This window comes from Loxodonta africana, chromosome 22, assembly GCF_030014295.1.
Source record: "Loxodonta africana isolate mLoxAfr1 chromosome 22, mLoxAfr1.hap2, whole genome shotgun sequence".
Lineage (NCBI taxonomy): Eukaryota > Metazoa > Chordata > Mammalia > Proboscidea > Elephantidae > Loxodonta > Loxodonta africana.
Window position 1 is genome coordinate 39,545,341 of NC_087363.1, and position 22,641 is coordinate 39,567,981.

Sequence of the window (22,641 nt, forward strand, 5' to 3'; positions counted from 1 at the left end):
AGAGTTCCTTAAGGAGGCCTTTTCCCTTGATTCTTTGGAGAAACAGTTTGAGAGATTTTTCCCCTGAACTCTAGTTTTCTACCCCAGGGGGTTTGTTGCATTTCCTGAGTAAGCTGTGAACAACTTGGTTTGATATTTTTTGTCTGGTCCTGGGCTGTAGCCAGCCCTGTAATTGTACACATCTTGCAGGAGACTGATCAATAGACTATGCAAATGAAGTGTCTGTGGCCCATCGGGAAGGGATTGGTCGGTTTGTGGTCTCCCCTCCCCTCCACTGGGAGGGGCCATGTCTTACAATTTACAAGGAGTTGCGTATATAAGCAGCCAACCCCACAGGGGTTTTTGGACAGTAAGAGCAGGAAAAGCAGCAGCAGGAAGAAGGAGAAAGAAGAAGGAAGAGGGTAGAAGCACAGAAAGAAGAGGCAAGGAATCTTCTAAAGGAGCTGTAACATGGTGTCATGGATTGGACTGTGTCCCCCAAATGTGTATCCACTTGGCTAGGCCATGATTCCCAGTATCGTGTGACTGCCCATCATTCTGTCATCTGATGTGATTTTCCTATGTGTTGTAAATCCTACTTCTATAATGTCAATGAAGCGGGATTAGAGGCAGTTATGTTAATGAAGCAGGACTCAATCTACAAGATCAGGCTGCGTTTTAAGTCAACCTCTTTCGAGACATAAAAGAAAGAAGTGAACAGAGAGACATGGGGACCTCATACCACCAAGAAACAAGAGCCAGGAGAATAGCACATCCTTTGGACCCAGGGTCCCTGTGCTGAGAAGCTCCTAGACCAGGGAAAGATTGATGACAAGGACCTTCCCACAGAGCCGACAGAAAGAGAAAAAGCCTTCCTCTGGAGCTGGCACCCTGAATTTGAACTTCAAGCCTCCTAGACTGTGAAAGAATAAATTTTTCTTTGTTCAAGTCATCCACCTGGGGTACTTCTGTTATAGCAGCACTAGATAACTAAGACAGAATTTGGTACTGGGAGAGTGAGGTGCTGCTCTAACAGGTATCTAAATATGTAGAAGCAGTTTTGAAACTGAACAGGTAGAGGATGGAAGAGTTTTAAGATTGCCTTGAAGAAAACTATTGGTGGAATTATGGATGTCAAAGACAATTCTGGTGAGGACTCAGAAGGAAGTGGGGAAAGCTGTTACACTGGAGATGTCACAGATGGCAAGAAGCAGCAGAACCTGGAGACCAGTGTGAGATGGCACTAGAGCTGTCCCACGGAGTGAGAGAGCTGACTGCCTTTGCACAGGCTTCCCAGTGGAGTGGGGTGCCTTTGGGCATTTACTGGTGGAGCTAGGCTTGCCGACTTGTGGAGCAAGAGAGCTGAGTGCCTTCGGGCTCAAGTTTACTGGCAGAGTCGGGTACCTCCAGGCACTTATCGGTGGAGCTAAAGAGCTGTGGAACACTTGCCTGAGGAAGGCAGGTGGTAAGGCCTGAGGGGCCGAGAGGCCAAGGAACCAGTAAGCAGAAGCTGAAGAGATGAACACAGGAAGCAGAGCTGCCTCAGTTTCAAAGGGTGGAGCTGACACTCAGAAGGACTAGGAGAATGGGGCTGCCCAAATTTGAGGGAGCGGAGTTGCCACTCTAGTGGGCCAGCAAGTTGGAGCTGAAGCCCAGGATCAAGGGGCTTCCACACAGAATCTGGAGAGTGTGGCTGACTCGTAGAGTCTGGAGGGCAGGACGATTGCCTAAATGGTCTCCGAGAACAGAGGATTATTTTCAAGCCTTGAGGGCTAATGTAATGTGTTCTGTTGACTTGCTTGGTGCCTGTTATCCCTTCTTTCCCTCCAATTTCTCCCATTTGTAATGGAAATATCTACCTTGTACCCGTTCCACGAACGTAATTTGGAAGCAGATAACTTGTATTCTAGATTACATAGGTAAAGAGGAATTTTTGGATTTTGGACTTGAAGTTGATTTAAGACTTTTGGTATATGATGGGGTGATTATGTTTTACACATGGCAAGGACATGAACTTTGCGGGGGCCAAAGGGTAGAATATCATGGATCGGATTGTGTCCCTTCAAAATATGTGCCAACTTGGCTAGGATGTATCCTAAGTCAATTTTTTTGAGATATAAGAGAAGCAAGCAGAGAGACATAGGTACCTCATACCACCAAGGAACAAGAGCCAGGAGAATAGCACATCCTTTGAACCTGGGATCCCTGCACTGAGAAGCTCCTTGACTGGGGAAGATTGATGATAAGCACCTTTCCCCACAGCTGAAAGAGAGAGAGAAAGCTTTCTCCTGGAGCTGGCACCCTGAATTTGGACTTTGAGGATCCTAGACCGTGAGAGAATAAATTTGTCTTTGTTCAAACCATTCACCTGTGGTATTTCTGTTATAGCAGCATTTGATAACTAAGGCACACGGGTCAAGAGCTGTAACACTGGAGATGGCGACAGGTCCAGAAGGGGCCCAGCAGCAGAGCTGGCGGCAGCAGGTGGCAGGGCCAAGAGCAGCCTGTCCTGAGGGGGCCGAAAGGAGCCTGTCCTGAGACAGGAGGCTTGAAGGAGCTATCCTGCACTGAAGAAGGGAGACTTTGCCGACATGCTCCCTGATCCTGATTCCTGAGTTGTAGCCTGTTGATCTAATCCCAAGTTGTACCCTGTTCCTTAATAAACAACTTAGCTGTAAGTATGGTCTGAATTCTGTGTGGCCATTGCCACACAGAATTATCAAACCCAGTAGCTGTTTGAAGCAGAAGTAGAGAATGCTGTGGGAGGGACGGCTGATGTCAGAATTGGTAAAAAGTTTGGAGAGTGGCGGTTGTCTGACCTCTACCTCATAGAGATCAGCCTGGGGCTGATCTTGACTCGCATTATCCCCCTTGAAGTTAGACAAGGTCTGACACCATCATTTTATATGGCCACAAACCAAGGAACACCCGGGGCCATCATGAGCTAGAAAAGACTAGGAACGGATTCTCCCTGAGGGCTTTCAGAGGGAGCAGCCCAGCCAACACCTTGCTTTTGGATTTCTGGCCTTCAGAACTGTGAGAGAACATATTTCTGCTGCTTTAAGCCACCAAGTTCATGGTAATGTATCAGGGCAGCCCTAGGAAACTAAAAGAGATACATAACAACTAAATATGATCAATCGACCTCGACTGCAACATGTATCCAGAAAAAAACTTCAAAATCAAAAAACAAATAGCTACAAAAAACATTTTGGGGAAAGATGGGAAGATTTAAATATGGACTGCATATTTGGATGATCTTAACTGAATTAATTTTCATTCTCTTAGGTATTATATGATATTACAGTTATATAGGAGGCTGTCCCTATTCTCAGGAGCTGCTTGCACAAGTCCTTATGGGTTGAGTGTAGCATGTGTGCAAATGTGGGAAATGTTAACAAAAACAGTTAAAAGGTTTGACTAGAAAAGTAAGCCAAGAGGTGGTTTAGGACAAAACCAAAGAGGAAGTTGGAAGGAAGACACATCCCATTTACTCTAAGGTGGACACGGAGCTGCACTGCTGTCTCCCCTGGTGTCAGAACCAGCTCTCAGACTCGGGGCTGGATGTTAGGACTGGTAAGGGTGCCTTTCTACTCCAGAAATCCTGTAACTCTGCGGGCTTCAAATGGCTTCTGTCATTCCACTTCTGTTTTGAGACTTCTAATTTGCAGGGAGCTGAGAACTCACAAAAACTGGAGTGGGGTGGAAAAGAGGCATAGGAGTGACTAGACCTTTCAGCCAAACCAAATTAATTCAACCAAATTGCCTGCTTAAGATAAAAATACAAATCCCAAATTGGTTTTTAGCTTCTTGGCTAGCAATACTAGTCAGGTGTAGTGGAGACCACTCCGAGCTTTGGGCCCAGACGCCCTAGTTGTGTGTGACAATATGCAACTTGCTATTAGTTGTTGAGTCAGCTCCAACTCATGGCGACCCCATGTACAACAGAATGAAACACTGCCCAGTCCTGCACCATCTTCATGATCATTTTCATGTCTGAATCTACTGTTGCAGCCGCTGTGTATTTTGAATGCCTTCCAACCTAGGGGCCTCATCTGTATCAGATAATATTCTGCTGTGATCCACTGGGTTTTCATTGGCTAATTTCTGGAAGTAGATTGTCAGGCTATTCATTCTAGTCTGTCTTAGTCTGGAAGCTCTGCTGAAACCTATCTACCATGGGTGACCCTGCTGGTATTTGAAATACCAGTGGCATAGTTTCCAGCATCACAGCAACATGTAAGCCACCCAAGTATGACAAACTGACATATGGGTGATGGTTAGGTAACTTACCTAACCTTTTCTAAGCCTCAATTTCTGCAGCTATAACATGAGGCTAATACTACCTGCCTCCTAGCAGTGTGAAGATCACATGAGGCAAGAGAAGAAAAGCACCTGGGCAAGGCACCTGGCTCGACATAGGAGCTGGGTAGCCATGCAAACTTGTGAGTGGAGAATACGAGGTAGGGCTCCCTCCTGGCTGCTAGTCTAGCTTTCAAAGTAGGTGATCAAGATCACCTAGCTTGGCAAGTGCACTTGATTTTGATTCCATGTCACTTTTTCCTAGTACTGCTCCTGGAATAAAATTTGACTGACAAAGTTTATTCAAGGGAAGCGCTTTCTTGGTAAGATGTGACTTTCATAATGGCCCTTTATCTGGAGTCATTACTTCTGTAAGGAGAAATGATTAAGAGAGGCTGTCCTGGGTTTAACCTGTGTTGGCAGTTCTAGGGTACATGTGATTAGGTCACTGGCCTTCAAAATTAAGATAATATTTAAAAAAAATCAGCAAGCACCATGCAGCCAAGTCTGGGGAAGAGGTAAAGTCTAGGAAGCTGATCTTCGTATCTCAGGCTAACATTTTTCCTGAACTTTGCCAAAGCAGGCAATGTGAAGACACCCTAAATGTTGCCGCTGGGCCAGTCTTAACCCCACGCTTACATTGGAGACCTGGTCTCATGCTAATTATACAAATGACTAGAAATAGATGATATACTTCAACTGGGGCCAAGACCTCTAGGGAGTTGTGAAATACACAGTTTACTTCTTTTCCTTCCTCCCACTCTCCCTCCCCTTCCCTTCAAATCTCCTCATCCATCTACTCATTCTTCCATCTTGTCTGTTCATCCACCTACCCGTCCATCCATCCATCCCCCCACTCACCCATTCTTCCATCTGTCTGTTCATCCACCCACCCGTCCATCCATCCATCCATCCTCCCACTCACCCATTCTTCCATCTGTCTGTTCACCCACCCACCCGTCCATCCATCCATCCATCCCCCTACTCACCCATTCTTCTATCTATCTGTCCATCTGCCCATTCATCCTTCCTTATAGGACAGTTTATTTTTAAATTAATAAGTTCTCCCTACTTATCCACAAATATGGCTTGACCACAGAAAATGAAAAGTTGTAGGGAAAAGATGCCTTTATTGAGTGACTTCTAAGCATATTATCCTCTCATTTATTTCTCATGGTTGGTTTAAAAAGACGTTGTTGTTCATATTATATGGTTAGCAAATAAAGGTGTCTTAGTTATCTAGTTCTGCTATAACAGAAATACCACAAGAGGATGGCTTGAACAAAGAGAAGTTTATCCTTTCATAGTTTAGGAGGCTAGAAGTCCAAATTTGGGGTACCAGCTCCAGGGAAGGCTTTCTCTCTCTGTTGCCTCTGGGGGAAGGTCCGTATTATCAATCTTCCCTTGGTCTAGGAGCTTCTCAGTGCAGAGAGCCCAGGTCCAAAGGACGCACCCTGTTCCCGGCTCTTCTTGCTTGGTGGTAATGAGGTCCCTCTCTTCTCTGCTAGATTCTTTTTTATATCTCAAAAGAGACTGACTCAAGATACAACCCAATCCTGTAGCTTGAGTCCTGCCTCATTAACATAACTGCCTCTAATTCTGCCTCATTAACATCATAGAGGTTAGCAGAGCATAGAATAATCCCACATCAGATCACAAAATGGTAGACAATCACAAAATCCTGGGAACTGTGGCCTAGCCAAATTGACACAATTTTGGGGGAACACAATTCAATCTATAAGAGAAGGCTTGGAGAGATCAAATAGCTTGTTGAGGTCATGCAGGCAGTAAGAGGTAGAGCGGGCTGTGAACCCAAAGAGCTCTCTTTCAGTTACCCCATGCCGCCATCTTAAGGCATCATCAGAGTCTTGTCAACTGGGAAACTGTACTCTGGTTTCACCCCTATGTGAGAGCACTGGAGAAGACCTGCCAAGCATTAACACCAAGCGGCTATTCTTACAGTAGCATGAAAAGGAGAGCAGGGCGGGAAGCCAATAAAGAGAAATGAAACAGGCTCATCACTTACTTAAACAACCTGACCCACGGCCAACCCGGTTATCTGGAAACCCAGCACGGTAATCTCAAGCTAATGCCGCTGGTTTGTGTGGTGACCCCAGGGTAGGGTATCTGCACCTGAAACTCAGGCACGGAAGAAACCAAAAGGAACCCTTTATGCTGCAGAATGGCCGATCCTCACCCCTTATTTTGGATCGCTTGCCCCCTTTGAGAATCTAGTGAAAGCTACAGACTCTTGGACCAGAAAAATGCACTGATGTAAAAACACAACATTTTGCATAAAATTTCAGTGGATTCTAGGGTTCCTGAAGACCACCCTGGGATTCCAAGTTAAGAACACTCTATTGGAAAGCATTTAAAGAGTTTAAAGACTGAGCAGACTTTCTTTTGGTATTTCAAAAGGCTGGACATACATGGAACAATTATGTGACAGCTTAAGAGAACTTAAGGGCCAAGACTTCTTATGAGGTCTTCTCAAATACCATGAAATTTTTGTTTGACTCTAACAATTGTGAATAGTCCCCAGGAAGCAGCCTCACTTGACAGATGTGGAAATCCTGTCAATGACTTAGCAAAGTGCTTATCCTAGAGCTGGAAGGGATTCCAAAGATCTATGCTTACTCCAAGGTGATTTTATTCAGGCCTGTGGCTGTCAACTCCACTTATACAATGACAACTCCCGATTTTGTATCTCAGGGCTCTCTTGTGCTCCAGAATTCTCTATTTACCTTCTCAACATCTTCACTTGACTCAGTATGTTCAAGACAGGAAGACAAACAACTAGGACTTATCCCTGATCCTTCTGTTACCCTCAAATCCCACGTACAAGTCACCAGCAAGTCTGCGCTGTCCCATCTTCAAAGTATAACCAGAATACACACTCCCCACTGGTTACACTGCTAATCTTAGAAGAAATAAAACCAGAATACTCTTTAGAAGCAAGGATGGTGAGACTTTGGCTCACTTACTTTGAACATGTCCTCAGGAAAAGCCCAACTGCTAGAAAAGGACATCATGGTTGGTAACATCAAGGGTCAGTGAAGGTGAGAGAAACCCTCAATGAGAGGGATTGACACAATAGCCACAACAATGGACTCAAACACACTAGCGATGATGAAGATGGCACAGGACCGGACGACATTTTGCTCTGTAATACCTAAGGTCGCCATGAGTAGGAACCAACTCGACAGCAACTAACAACTGTGACACACTGCTACCACCTTGATTCAAGCCACCATCAAACCTTTCCAGGATTACTCCTCCAACAGCTTCCTAACAAGTCTCTCTGCTTCCATCTTTGCCCCCGTTATGGACTGAACTGTGTCCCCCCAAAGTATGCATTGGAATCCTAACTTCTATACCTGTGGAGGTAATTCCATTTAGAAACAGGTTTTCTTTGTTATGTCAATGAGGCCAGGTCAGTGTACGGTGGGCCCTAAACCTCATCACTTTTGGGTGATATAAACGACAGCACAGACTCAGAGATATGAGTGCATACAAGGAAGAAAGATGCTGTCTCAGATGCAGGCAGATGAATCTACAAGCCCAGAACTCCAAGGATTGCTGGCTACTAGAAGCTGAAACAGAAGCCCTTGGGTGGCAGAAAAGGTTAAGTGCTGGGCTATTAGCTGAAAGGTCGGTGGTTCAAACTCACCCAGGAGTGCTTTGGAAGTAAGGCCTGACAATCTGCTTCCAAAAGGTCATAGCTTTGAAAACCTTATGGAGCAGTTCTACTCTGCACACATGGGATTGCCATGAATCAGAATCAACTTGATGGCAACCAACAACAACAAGAGAAGCTAAAATAGACAAAGAATAGCTTCCACCTAGAGCCACACCTGGAACTTGGACTTCTAGCTGCCTGAAGAGTGAGGAAATAAATTACTGTTCCTTAAAGCCACCTGTGATATTGCTGTTATAGCAGCATTAGGTCACTAAGAGGGCCCCTTCAGTCTATCAATAAGACAGCAGGCAGAAGGTCCTGTAAAATTAGGTCATTTCACACTACTCCTCTGCTCAAAATCTTCCCAAGACTTCCTATCACCAGAGCAACACCTGTGACTTTGCCCTGCCCTGCATGACAGAACCTCCGACCAGCTCTCAGACATTGCCTCACACCATACTCCCTGGATCTCTCAGTTCCAGCCACACTTGTCCTCATGCTGTTCCTGAAACTTGATGAGCTGACTCCTGCCTCAGGGCCTTGGTGCTTACTGTTCATTGAGCTGCCATGTTCTTCCCCAGATTCTCATGTGCCTTGCTCCCTCACTGTATTCACGTCTGGGCTAAAATATCACCCTTTTCAGAGTCCGTTTCTAACTAACTCCCTTCACTCACTATCACCATTAAGCAGTTGCCTTCAAGTCAATTCCGACGCATGGAGACCCCAGGTGTGTCAGAGTACAACTGTGTTCCACAGGGTCTTCAATGGCTGACTCTCAGAAGTAGATTGTCAGACCTTTCTTTGGAGGTACCTCAGGGTAGACTCGAACCTCCAGCCTTTCAGTTAGCAGCTAAGAGTTAACCATTTGCATCATCTGGGAACTTTCTCTATCCTTTACCCTGCTTTATTTTTCTTATAGCATCTATCAGTCCCTGAAACTACATTACATATTTATTTGTTTGTCTCCCCCATCAGATGTAAACCCCATGAAGGCAGCTTTTTGTCTTGTTCACTTCTGTATTCTTGGCACCTACAACAGGACCTGCCCATAGTGAACCTTCAGGAATTACTTGCTGAATGAGGAGATCGTCTGGCCCAGACTTCCCACTTTAAGCAAATGAGATCGGGGTGGCAGTACCAAAGAAAAGTTTCTAAGAACACAAGCTCTGTGATTCAAAGCCCAGCTCTGGAAGTTACTGGCCTTGGAGACTATCACAGGCAAACGACCCATTCTCTCAAAACTGTGGTCTTCCTATCAGAACAGAGAGTCTACTAAGGGTACCCAACAAAAGTACTGCTATAAGGGTTAAATGAGACAACGAATGTAAAACACTCAATACAATGCTTAGCACATGGTAAGTGCTCCATAAAGGACAGCCTGACTGTTATTACAGTTTATTATTATTATTCTCACTTGTCAGATGAGGCCACTAAGGCCCAGAGAATAAGGGACGGCCCTAAATCATATGGCTAATGAGTCTGGGGGTACGGGGTAGAACTCTTTCCTAAGGTTATAAAGCAAACAAGAGGATAAACCTGATTTGGGGCTGCAAGCTTCGACTCAGAGGATTCTCAGTAGATTGACTTTTCTGTCCTTGTGGACTACCTCTTGACCTCAATCCATATATCCAATATTCTTATCTTAGCCAGAGAGAAGAACCTTTCTTAAAAAGGAGCAGCAACAGTACATATAACCAATTCAATTTCACCCCAGCATCTGATACAAACCCTTGTTTTCAGGTCCAACAAGCCAAGAGTTACTTACATAGGTCTGTTCCATACTTGAGTCCCACTTTGGGTACCCAGCCCTTGCTTCGAAAGTAATGGTAGGCCATGTACGTGGTCCTGAATGAGGGCTGAACTACAGTGAAAGCCTTCCAGAGCTTCACTATCGTTAGAGGCTCCTAAAGTTATTAAAAAAAAAAAGTTCATTGCAGCATTATTCACAATAGCCAAAAGGTGGAGACAACTTAAATGTCCATCAACAGATGAATGGATAAACAAATTGTGGTATATACATACAATGGAATACTACTCAGCCATAAAGAAAAATGAAGTCCTGACACACACTACAACATGGATGGGCCTTGAAAACTTTATGTTCAGTGAAACACGTTAGACACAAAGGACAAATATTGTAACAGTCCCACTTATATGTAGTAGACAAATATACAGATGCCAAAGCTTATTAGTGGTTACCTGGGGTGAGAGGGAGAGGTATGGGGAATCATTGCTTAAGGCGGTCTGAGCTTCTATTTACGGTGGGGGAATAATTTGGAAATGGACATGTAAAAAATGTTGAGTGGGGAAATGTTTTATTATTAAACAAATTTTTAAAAAGGCATTATTATAGGTTTATTCCCTAATCATTTGGCCGGTGAATCAACAGCTATATTAGACATGGTAGTATAACAGTCAATATAAAACAAGCATGGTTCCCGGAAGGGAGAGGTTTAACTAGAAGAGCTGGCCCTGTACTGTCCAATGTGGCAGCCACCTGGCCCATGAGGCTGTCTGAACCAAGATGTGCTGGAAGCCTGAATTACACACTCAATTTCAAAGACTTAGTATGAAAAGAAGAATGTAAAATATGTCAATAATTTTGGATATGTTGGGTTATATTATTAAAATTAATTTCATCTGTTTTTTTAAAATCTTTCTAATGTGGTTACCAGAAAATATAAAATTATACATGTGGCTCCCCTTATATTTCTCTCAGCACTGCTTGAGAGAACTTAGAAAGGCTTCCCCAAGAAAGCAACATTTGGGAATGAGAAAGAAGTAGCTCAGTGGAAGGGGTGGTGGTGCAGGGTCTTGGAGGAGGTGGGTGTCGTTGGGGTGCAAAAGAATATTCTAGGCAGAGGAGCTGGTATGTGCCAGGGTGTTCAGTGTAAGCAGTTCACCACAGCTGAGGGGCAGCATGTTCCAAAGACTCCACAGATCCCCAACAAGTAGCTTCTGGAGGTCAGGCTATGCTCAGAAAAACCAGCAATCATTTTGTAAAAGTTCCCACCACTCTATAAGATGCTCCATCTAGTCTTCGAAAGGAGAGAATCTGTTATCAGGTGGCACGAATTAATAATTCAACTACTTAAAGAGAATGTTGTTTTTAACGAAGGACTTACAGAGACTGAGAATGGTTTGGTTCAGAGAACATTCTGATATATATAAAAAAAATAAAACAGAACAACAAAACAAACCAGGTATGTTTCGAAAAGTGTTTGCTTCGTTTCAGCTCTTAGAAAAACAGTCAGAATCTATCGCTCGGTGGGATTTGCTCAGTTTGGCTTAACCTAAAGTTCACCGTAGCACAGTTGGGAGTTGTTTTTTGTGTTTTCTTTGCAATTGCTCCTTAGGTGGGAACTCCATGCATATGCAGATTCTCCAAATACCCCTGCAAGTAACACTCAACCCCCGCCCCCCCAACAAGCAACTGTCTCAGAGAGAATTCTGGCTACATTTCCAATACGGATAGCCCAACATTTTTCACATGTTAGGGTTTCTATGTAGTGGCTAGGAGGTTACCAGAATGTTCTGACAAATTCCAGCTAAGGCCCAGGAGAGGAGGCAGGGTGGGACTATGAATGGCCACCATCTGGGAAAAGGAGTCACCGTCAGCCAGATACCCACCCCCAAACCACTGAGATACTTGTGAAAAAGATTTTTGTAATTAGAATTTGATGGGTGATAAAACTATATACTCAGGAACAGAATACAATATACTTTTTCTGTTCTATTTACTGTTTTGCTTACTTTTTGCTCTTTAATTTTAATTGTATTAGAATTATGTTGACTAGGTATTCTACTTGCACAGATCAAAATTCAAGAACACAGTAAGTATACAGTGAGAAGTCTCCCTCCCACCTGTGTGCCCCAGCCTCCTGGCTCCTCTACCTGGAGGCAAGGAATGGAATTAACTCCATGTGCGACTACCTTTCCTCTATAGAAAGCACGCTACAGAACACAAACACAGGCTTTACAACACGGATGAACTTTGAAAACATTATGAAATCAGTCAATCACAAAAGGACAAGTATTGTATGATCTCACTAATTTGAAATACCTAGACTAGGTAATGTATAGAGATCAGAGTTTAAGAGTGGCTGCCAGGGGCGGGGGAGGGGGGGTAGGAGGAACCATTGTTTAGGTAACATAGAGTTTTTGTTTACGGTGATAGAAAATTTGGCAACGGTTATTAGTGATGGTTGCACATGATCGATATAATTGGTTTTACTGAATTGCACAGTCGAAAAATGTCGAACTGGCAAATGTTGTGTTCTCTATATGTTTACAACAATAGTAATAAAAAAAGTTAAAAACAAAACCAAGCACTGGGATAACCATGATATAGCTTTAAATATTACTTCTAACCATACTAACTGTGTGACCTTGGGTGAGTTAATTAATTTCTCTCTGCCTCAGCTACCTGACCTGTAAAATTCTTCCCAGGTGGATGGATGTACGGATTCGAGGTACTGCAGGTCGCATGCTGAAGACGTGGCCTTTCCCTCAGCAGGTACTAAACATTGGTAGCTCTTATTTTTTTTGTTAATTTTCAGTGTTGTTCTGATAAAGATTTCCTGATCATTATATAAAATATTGCTCTTCTCCTAGTCTCTGGGAATGAAATCAATCTAAAAGGGTAAAAGCTGGCTTTTGCCTGAACAGTCTCAATTTCGGACCCAAAACTCTTAGAGAAAAAATTAAACTCCTATTTTACTCTGCGGAAGTAAGCACATTTGTATGCCAGCAATATGGGAATTCGTACATTGCTTTTTTTTTTTTTTTTAAATGTGCGGTAAATACACACACACACACAAAACACCTGCCATTTCAACATTCTTCACACGTACACTTAGTGACATTCACTATGTCCAACCATCACCCTACCCATGCCCACCATAACACTGCTTTTAACATCAGGAAAATGTTAAGTGGTTTGTGTCTAAATAAAACATCTTACCTGCTCATAGTAAATGCTAAGACATCCCAGAGCATAGACAAGAAAAAATGCCTAAAAACAGACAAGGTAGAAAGCACTCATTAGAAATCATTCCACATCTTCAAAAATGACTTTACAGATTGATTTCTCTTCATCCCAAATCATCATCAAAATGGTCACATATTTTTAACAGAAATGGTTCAAATTTTAAGAATTAAAAAAAAAAAAATCTAAGGAAATATGAATGTCACAAACTGGTTTAAATCAGTAAAAAACAAAATATTTGTATAGCTTTTCCATATTTTTTTTTTTCCTTAAAAAACCACACAGCTTAATTGAAGGCTGATGTGAGTATAATAACAAAAAGCTTTACTTATTGGATTTTCCCCAATAAAATTAATAACCATATTAATTTGAGAAAAAAATATATACGGAAAGCAATCTGTGAAAAGGGGGGGCAGTGTGGATTTTGCTTGCACCACAAAAAGTGAGCTTCTCAGTCGTCCTGGCTGTAAAGTGACTTTTATTGAGTAAGCCATATCTTGGCATTGAGGCCCCTGGGTGATGCAAACTATTAACATCCTCAGCAGCTAACTGAAAGGCTGGCAATTCAAGTCCACCCAGAGGCACCTTGGGAGAAAGGCCTGGTGATGTACTTCCAAAAAATCAGCCACTGAAAATCCTGTGAAGCACAGTTCTACCCTGGCACCCATGAAGTCTGTATGAGCGGGAATCGACTCGACCACAAGTCGTTCATCTTTGCATTGATGTCATCACATAATGACACGTTTTACTTGTGCTGGGAAGGGAGAAGGATGGCAAAAAAAGAGTTGGCCCTAGTTGAATAAAATAACACTTTACATAGAAATAAAAATAACTTTCTGATAAAATAATACAATGCCAAACACCAGTACAACCCAAATAGTTTCACGTTGTTCACTCTACTTGTATAGGGTAATTAGGTTCTACATACACACCTGAACAGATGGGATTGAAGTACGCAGTGGCTAAATGCTAGCCATTAGTTAAAGTGGGTTACTTTTCTTTAAATATGAGTTAAAGATTAGATTTATAACCAAAAAACAAATATTCTGCTTCTGCTAACGCTTCTGTGTCCTCTTGTGTAACATGGAAAGAGAAACAGTCTCCCCACCTCCCACCGCCCCTTGAGGGTCCTCATGCTTCTGTTTAACAGCAGTGCAATGACAGACAAAACTTCCTCAAGCTTGGTTCCTCACTCTGAACTCCCACATGCACATAGGAATTTAAGACAGCATAAGCTATACACAGGAAACCCTGGTGGCATAGCGGTTAAGTGCTACGGCTCCTAACCAAAGGGTCGGCAGTTTGAACCTGCCAGGTGCTCCTTGGAAACTCTATGGGGCAGTTCTATTCTGTCCTATAGGGTCGCTATGAGTCGGAATCGACTCAACGGCACTGGGTTTGGTTTGGTTTTGGTAAGCTATACATATACAAGTAGGGGATTTCAAGTAGCTGCAAGGTCCTGCTAGGGAAACAGCTTAAGTGATCCCTCAGGAATTGCCCAAATCCATCCCACTGTCATTTTCTGCCTGGCTAACTGACGATGGTTCTCTTTAGAGCAGTGGTACTCAGAGTGTGGTCTGCAGACCCCTGGGGGTTCCCAAGACCCTTCCAGGAGGTCTCAAGGTCAAAACTGTTTTCATAGTAATATAAAGACGTTATTTGCCTTTTTCATGAACAGTCTCTCCAGAGGCTATGAGATGTGGGATACCACAACAGACTAAATCCAGAAGCGGGTGCGGAAATCCAGCTGGCTTCTATTCCGCCAGATCTTCCAGAAATTTGCAAAAAGGAAAAACAGTGCTTCTTTTCACTGAATTTTTTTGTTTTGAGAAATACATTTTCTTAAATGTATTATTTCTGTTAACATATACTAAGTTTAAATGAGTTAATTAACAAATATTTAACATTCTTCTCAGTATTAATCTATAATTTGGTAAACTGATAGATATAACCCACATAAAATGTTCTTTGGGTTTCTCAACAATGTTTTAAGAGTAAAAGGGTCTGCAGATGAAAATATTCGAGAACCACTACTTTAGCTTTACCCAAATCCAAACCTAGAGCTTCTCTGATGATGAAGATGGCTGGCTGCCTGTCTACTGGCCCACTTCACACCTCCTCATCCAGGTTCCAGCCACACCACTGCCGGCATGGACATCCCTAGCCGCCTTCCTCTTCCCTGTATGGTCCATTGTCCACAGTAGCCCAACTCATCTTAACACGTGAAGAGCACGTTGCTGCCCTGGTTTATTGCTGTTGACAGTTACCATCAAGTTGGCCACAGCTCACGGTGACCTTACGTATACCAGAAAGAAATGCTGCCCAGTCCTGCATCGACTTCGTGACCACTGGTACGTTTGAGTCCACTGTTGTAGCTATTGTGTTAATCCATCTCCTTGAGGGCTTCTCTCATTTTTTTGTGGACCCTCTACTTTACCAAATACGATGTCTTTTTCTAGTGACTGGCCTTTCCTAATGACATGTCCAAAGTAAGCTAGCTGAAGTCTGGCCTTCCTTGCTTCTAAGGATACACGTGCGAAAGCTGCCCTGGTTAGAACCCTTCAAAGTGCTTTTGCTGCACTTGGAATAAAGTCCAAATTGTTTGCCACCACCTACAAGCTCTTGCATGGCCTTACTACTACTCTTTCTAGCTATCTTGACTCTACTTCTACCTCCAGAACACCCTAAGTTCACTCCCTTCCTCCTTTCCCCTCTGGAGTTGTCTCGTCTACCAGAATGCTCTGCCCAGATTCAAAGATCACTTCTCAGACAGGTCTTCTTGACCACCTTCAATGCAACCCCCACCCTGAATGCCTTCTTCACGGCACTTACTGCTGTCTGAAAACATCTTACTTGTGTCTCTCCCACTAGAGAACAAACTCCGTGAGAGCAGAAACTTTGCCTAGAAGGAAGTATGGCACATGGTGAGTGTTATGGATTGAATTGTGTCCCGCCATAATATGTACTGAAGTCCTGGCCTCTGTACTTGTGAATGTGATCCTCCTTAGAAATAAGGGGTTTCTCTTGTTATGTTAATAAGGCCATGCCAGAGTTAGGTGGGTCCCACACCTAATCACTTCTGAGTTACAGACACACACACACACATAGGGGGAAGACAGATTAACAAAGACAGATGTATCTACAAGCCCAGAAATGCCAAGGATTGCTGGCAGCTACTTTGTTGTTATGTTGTTGTTAGGTGCTAACAGTTCGGACCCATAGTGACCCTATGTACAATGGAAAGAAACACTGCCTGGTCCTACGCCATCCTCACAATTGTTGTTATACTTGAGCCCACTGTTGCAGCCACTACGTCAATACATCTCGTTGAGGGTCTCCCTCTTTTTTGCTCTCTACTATGCATAATGTCCTTTTCCAGGGACTGGTCCCTCATAATAACATGTCCGAAGTATGTGAGACAAAGTCTCTCCATCCATGCTTCCAAGGAGCATTCTGTCTTCCAAGACAGATTTGTTCATTCTTCTGGCAGTCCATGGTATATTCAATACTGCTCACAAACACCATAATTCAAAGGTGTCAATTCTTTGGTCTTCCTTATACATTGTCCTAGTTTTCGTATGCATATGAGGCAACTGAAAATACCATTGGCTTGGGTCAGGCATACCTTAGTCTCCAAAGTGACACCTTAGCTTTTTAACACTTTAAAGAGGTGTTTTGAAGCAAATTTGCCCAATGTGATATGTCATTTGATTTCCTGACTGCTGCTTCTGTGGGCGTTGATTGTGGATCCAAGTACAATGAAATCCTTGACAACTTCAATCTTTTCTCCATTTACCATGATGTTGCTTACTGGTTCAGTTGTGACGATTTTTGTTTTCTTTACATTGAGGTGCAATCCATACTGAAGGCTGTAGTCGTTGATCTTCAACAGTAAGTGCTTCAAGTCCTCTTCACTTTCAGCAAGAAAGGTCACATACTGTAGGTTGTTAATGAGTCCTCCTCCAATCCTGATGCCTTGTTCTTCATATAGTCCCGCTTCTCGGATTATCTGCTCAGCATACTGACTAAGTATGGTGAAAAGATACAACCCTGACGCACACCTTTCCTGACTTTAAACCACAAAGTATTCCCTTGTTCTGTTCAAATGACTACCTCTTAGTCTACATGCAGGTTCCTCATGAGTACAACTAATTGTCGTAGAATTCCCACTCCTCTCAATGTTATCCACAACTTGTTATGATCCACACAGTCAAATGCCTTTGCATAGTCAATAAAACACAGGTAAACATCTTTCTGGTATTCTCTGCTTTCAGCCAGGATCCATCCGACATCAGTAGCGATATCCCTCATTCAACGACCTCTTTGAATCAGGCTTGGATTTCTGACAGTGCCCTGTCAATGTGCTGCTGCAACCACTTTTGAATGATCTTCAGTAAAATATTACTTGCGTGTGATATCAATGACATTGTTCAATAATTTCCACAATCTGTTGGATCATCTTTGGAATGGGCACAAATAACATGGATCTCTCCCAGTCTTTTGGCCAGGTAGCTGTCTTCCAAATTTCTTGACATAGACGAGTGAGCACCTCCAGTGATGCACCAGTTCACTGAAACATCTCAACTGATATTCTGTCAATTCCTGGTGCCCTGTTTTTCGCCAATGCCTTTGGTGCAGCTTGGATTTCTTCCTTCAGTACCATCGGTTCTTGATCATATCCTACCTCCTAAAATGGCTCAATGTCGATCAGTTTTGTTGGTACAGTGGCTCTGTATATTCCTTCCATCTTCATTTGACGCTTCCTACCTGGTTCAATACTTTGCCTATAGAATCCTTCAATATTGCAACTTGAGGCTTGAGTTTTTTCTTCAGTTCTTTCAGCTTGAGAAATGCCAAATGTGTTCTTCCCTGTTGGTTTTCTAACTCCAGGTCTTTGCACATTTCATTATAATACTTTATTTTGTCTTCTCAAGCTGCCCTTTGAAATCTTCTGTTCAGCTCTTTTATTTCATCATTTCTCCTTTTTGCTTTAGCCGCTCTACATTCAAGACCAAGTTTTAGAGTCTCTTCTGACATCCATTTTGGTCTTTTCTGTCTTTTTAATGACTTTTGCTTTCTTCATGTATGATGTCCTTCCACAACCTGTCTCGTCTTCGGTCAGTGGCGTGCAGTGCATCAAATCTACTCTTGGGATGGTCTCTAAATTCTGGTGGGATATACTTAAGGTCGAATTTGGCTTTTGGGGACCTGTTCTAATTTTCTTTTGTTTCAACTTGAAGTTGCATATCAGCAATTCATGGTCTGTTCCACAGTCGTCCCCGGGCCTTGTTCTGACTGGATGATATTGAGCTTCTCCATTGTCTCCTTCCACAGATGTAGTCGATTTGATTCCTGTGTATTCCATATAGTGAGGTCCGTGGGTTTATTTGCTGTTTATGTTGGTGAAAAAGGTATATGCAATGAAGAAGTCTTTGGTCTTGCAAAATTTTATCATGCACTCTCCAACATCATTACTATCACCAAGACCTTATTTTCCAACTACTGATGTTCCTTGTTTCCAACTTTTGCATTCCAATCATCCATAATTATCAATGTGTCTTGATTGCATGTTTGATCAATTTCAGACTGCAGAAGTTGGTAAAAATCTTTAATTTTCTCATCTTTGGCATTAGTGGTTGGGGCCAGAAGCTGAAATAGACAAAGAAGGACCTCCCCTTAGAGCCACACCTCTAATTTAGACATCTAGCCACATGAACTGTGAGAAAATATATTTGTGTTCTTTAAAACCACCCACTTGTGGTATTTCTGTTATGGCAGCTCTAGGTACCTAAGACAGTGGGTGCTCAGTTTCTGTGTTGAAAGAATAAAAAGGGAGGTTTCCCAGATCCTGCCCTTGGTTTGGGACCAAATGATCTAGCTGCCCTAGAGCAGGTCTCTGCACTCGGACTCTGTAGGCTCCTCCTCTTCACTGTGAGCACTTAACATCCTGCTTCTCCTCTCAGCTGTTGTAGGTGGCCCTGCCCAGTGTCCTACAATCTTACTTTCACCATTTCCTTTCCCATCACCTAATACTTAATAATAGAGAATATCACACTTTCCAGATGGACACAGATAGTACCCATCTACCCTAAAGGGGCAGTGGAAACACAAAGTTGTTTCCTCTCAGAGCCAAGTCCTTTCTTCATTTTCGTGTAATTTGCACTTCTTGGTTTGGATGGTACAGCACACAGAATGAACTTTGAGGTTGACAGACCTAGGTACAAATCTTCATTATTAGCTGTTGTTATTGTTAGCTGCCGCTGAGTCAGCCCCCAACACATGGCAACCCCACGAACAACAGAATGTAACACTGTCTGGTCCTGTGTCATCCCCATGATCAACAGCATTCAGGATCCTTGTGATATATTGGGTTTTCACTGGCTGATATTTGGAAGTAGAGCTCTAGGCCTTTCTTCCTAGTCTAGGAGCTCTACTGAAATCTGTTTGCATCATATTGTTTTTGTTGTAGTGTGCATTGAGTTGATTCGGATCATAAAATATATCTTAAAATAAATCAAACCAGTTGACTGTGACTCATGGTAGCCCATGTGTGTCAGAGTAGAGCTGCTCCATAGAGTTTTCAAGGTTGTGACCACCAGGCCTTTCTCCAAGGCTCCTCTGGGTGGATTTGAACCTTTTGGTCAATAGGCAATCTTTCAATTAGTAACTGAGCTCTTAACCATATTCGCCACCCAGGGCTTCCTTTCCTTAAATACTAGGTTTTCATACATAGTGACTACAACATTTAAGTAAATGCTATTTTTTTCCTCTGGTTGGGCATCTGGGGCTGTAATTCAGGTATGCCAGATTCCATCCTCCGTGACCTACATCTTTGTAATTAACATGTAAGCCCGTACCCTTCCTAAACTGGACATGACAAAGATTTGATGTTTACTCCCTGTGGGTATCCATTTCAGGGACAACTAAATTGCCATGCCAGTGAGCTAATTTGTTCCATTGCTCCTTAGTATCTGTTTTTCCATTATGATGCTTGTGGTTCCTAATTAGATTTAGAGCGACGACGTTAACAACAGTCATTAAACTCTTCCCTCCATCTTATTAGTGCTATAAAAGTAAAATTTCACAAATGAAATCTCAGGGGACAGAATCATCAACCTCCACAGGCCTCCTCCATCTACTGATGATTTAATTCTAAATAAAACCAACTCAGTTAAGATCCTCTCCATCTATAATAGCTAACAGCGGTTTGCAGAGATTCATAAAAACCATCACCATTTTAGACAAATAAAAATGAGGCATTGGTTTCATCAGTTCTTAGGGGGGAAATGTTCGCTGACGATGGAAAGACACTGATCAGTTCCTGAAGAACTTCTGTCCTATAAACACCAGGAAGGAATCTCTTGCCAGGCAAGGCTTGAACTTTTCCAGGCTACGAGATCTAAATGGGTATTAGAAAGAGAGGGGAACTCAAGTTAATTGAGCACCTAAGTGCTTCGCATAGTTGATGTCACTGAATCTTTACAGTAACTATGAAGGCATGACCACCCCCATTTTACACATGGATATATACAGGTATAAACTTCTATACTGACACTATACTCACATGCGGATATATGCACGTATAAACTACACTGACACTATACTAACACGCAGATATATGCACGTATAAACTTCTATACTGACACTATACTAACACACGGATATATACACGTATAAACTTCCATACTGACACTATGCTAACACACGGATATATACACGTATAAACTCCTGCACTGATACTATGCTAACACGCGGATATATGCACGTATAAACTCCTCCACTGACACTATACTAACACGCGGATATATGCACGTATAAACTCCTGTACTGACACTATGCTAACACGCGGATATATGCACGTATAAACTCCTGTACTGACACTATGCTAACACGCGGATATATGCACGTATAAACTCCTGTACTGACACTATGCTAACACGCGGATATATGCACGTATAAACTCCTGCACTGACACTATGCTAACACGCGGACATATGCACGTATAAACTCCTGTACTGACACTATGCTAACACGCGGACATATGCACGTATAAACTCCTGCACTGACACTATGCTAACACGCGGACATATGCACGTATAAACTCCTGCACTGACACTATGCTAACACGCGGACATATGCACGTATAAACTCCTGCACTGACACTATGCTAACACGCGGACATATGCACGTATAAACTCCTGCACTGACACTATGCTAACACGCGGACATATGCACGTATAAACTCCTGCACTGACACTATGCTAACACGCGGACATATGCACGTATAAACTCCTGCACTGACACTATGCTAACACGCGGACATATGCACGTATAAACTCCTGCACTGACACTATGCTAACACGCGGACATATGCACGTATAAACTCCTGCACTGACACTATGCTAACACGCGGACATATGCACGTATAAACTCCTGCACTGACACTATGCTAACACGCGGACATATGCACGTATAAACTCCTGCACTGACACTATGCTAACACGCGGACATATGCACGTATAAACTCCTGCACTGACACTATGCTAACACGCGGACATATGCACGTATAAACTCCTGCACTGACACTATGCTAACACGCGGACATATGCACGTATAAACTCCTGCACTGACCCTATGCTAACACGCGGACATATGCACGTATAAACTCCTGCACTGACCCTATGCTAACACGCGGACATATGCACGTATAAACTCCTGCACTGACCCTATGCTAACACGCGGACATATGCACGTATAAACTCCTGCACTGACACTATGCTAACACGCGGACATATGCACGTATAAACTCCTGCACTGACACTATGCTAACACGCGGACATATGCACGTATAAACTCCTGCACTGACACTATGCTAACACGCGGACATATGCACGTATAAACTCCTGCACTGACACTATGCTAACACGCGGACATATGCACGTATAAACTCCTGCACTGACACTATGCTAACACGCGGACATATGCACGTATAAACTCCTGCACTGACACTATGCTAACACGCGGACATATGCACGTATAAACTCCTGCACTGACACTATGCTAACACGCGGACATATGCACGTATAAACTCCTGCACTGACCCTATGCTAACACGCGGACATATGCACGTATAAACTCCTGTAGTGACCCTATGCTAACACGCGGACATATGCACGTATAAACTCCTGTACTGACACTATGCTAACACGCGGACATATGCACGTATAAACTCCTGTACTGACACTATGCTAACACGCGGACATATGCACGTATAAACTCCTGTACTGACACTATGCTAACACGCGGACATATGCACGTATAAACTCCTGTACTGACACTATGCTAACACGCCGACATATGCACGTATAAACTCCTGTACTGACACTATGCTAACACGCCGACATATGCACGTATAAACTCCTGTACTGACACTATGCTAACACGCCGACATATGCACGTATAAACTCCTGTACTGACACTATGCTAACACGCGGACATATGCACGTATAAACTCCTGTACTGACACTATGCTAACACGCGGACATATGCACGTATAAACTCCTGTACTGACACTATGCTAACACGCGGACATATGCACGTATAAACTCCTGTACTGACACTATGCTAACACGCGGACATATGCACGTATAAACTCCTGTACTGACCCTATGCTAACACGCGGACATATGCACGT

The 22,641-nt window shown here is 43.0% G+C and overlaps 1 protein-coding gene across 3 annotated transcripts in view; it reads right to left on the reverse strand.

Moving 5' to 3' along the window:
* Positions 1-22,641, reverse strand: part of TSEN2 (tRNA splicing endonuclease subunit 2) — a 61,355-nt gene that overhangs the window by 8,545 nt on the left and 30,169 nt on the right. For all 3 annotated transcript variants that reach the window (XM_003409749.4, XM_064274871.1, XM_023547896.2), the window contains exons 7-8: positions 12,924-12,974; positions 9,726-9,864 (exon numbers count right to left, since the gene is read on the reverse strand). In XM_003409749.4, the coding sequence (XP_003409797.1) occupies positions 9,726-9,864; positions 12,924-12,974 (190 nt within the window). The remainder of the gene's footprint in view (positions 1-9,725; positions 9,865-12,923; positions 12,975-22,641) is intronic.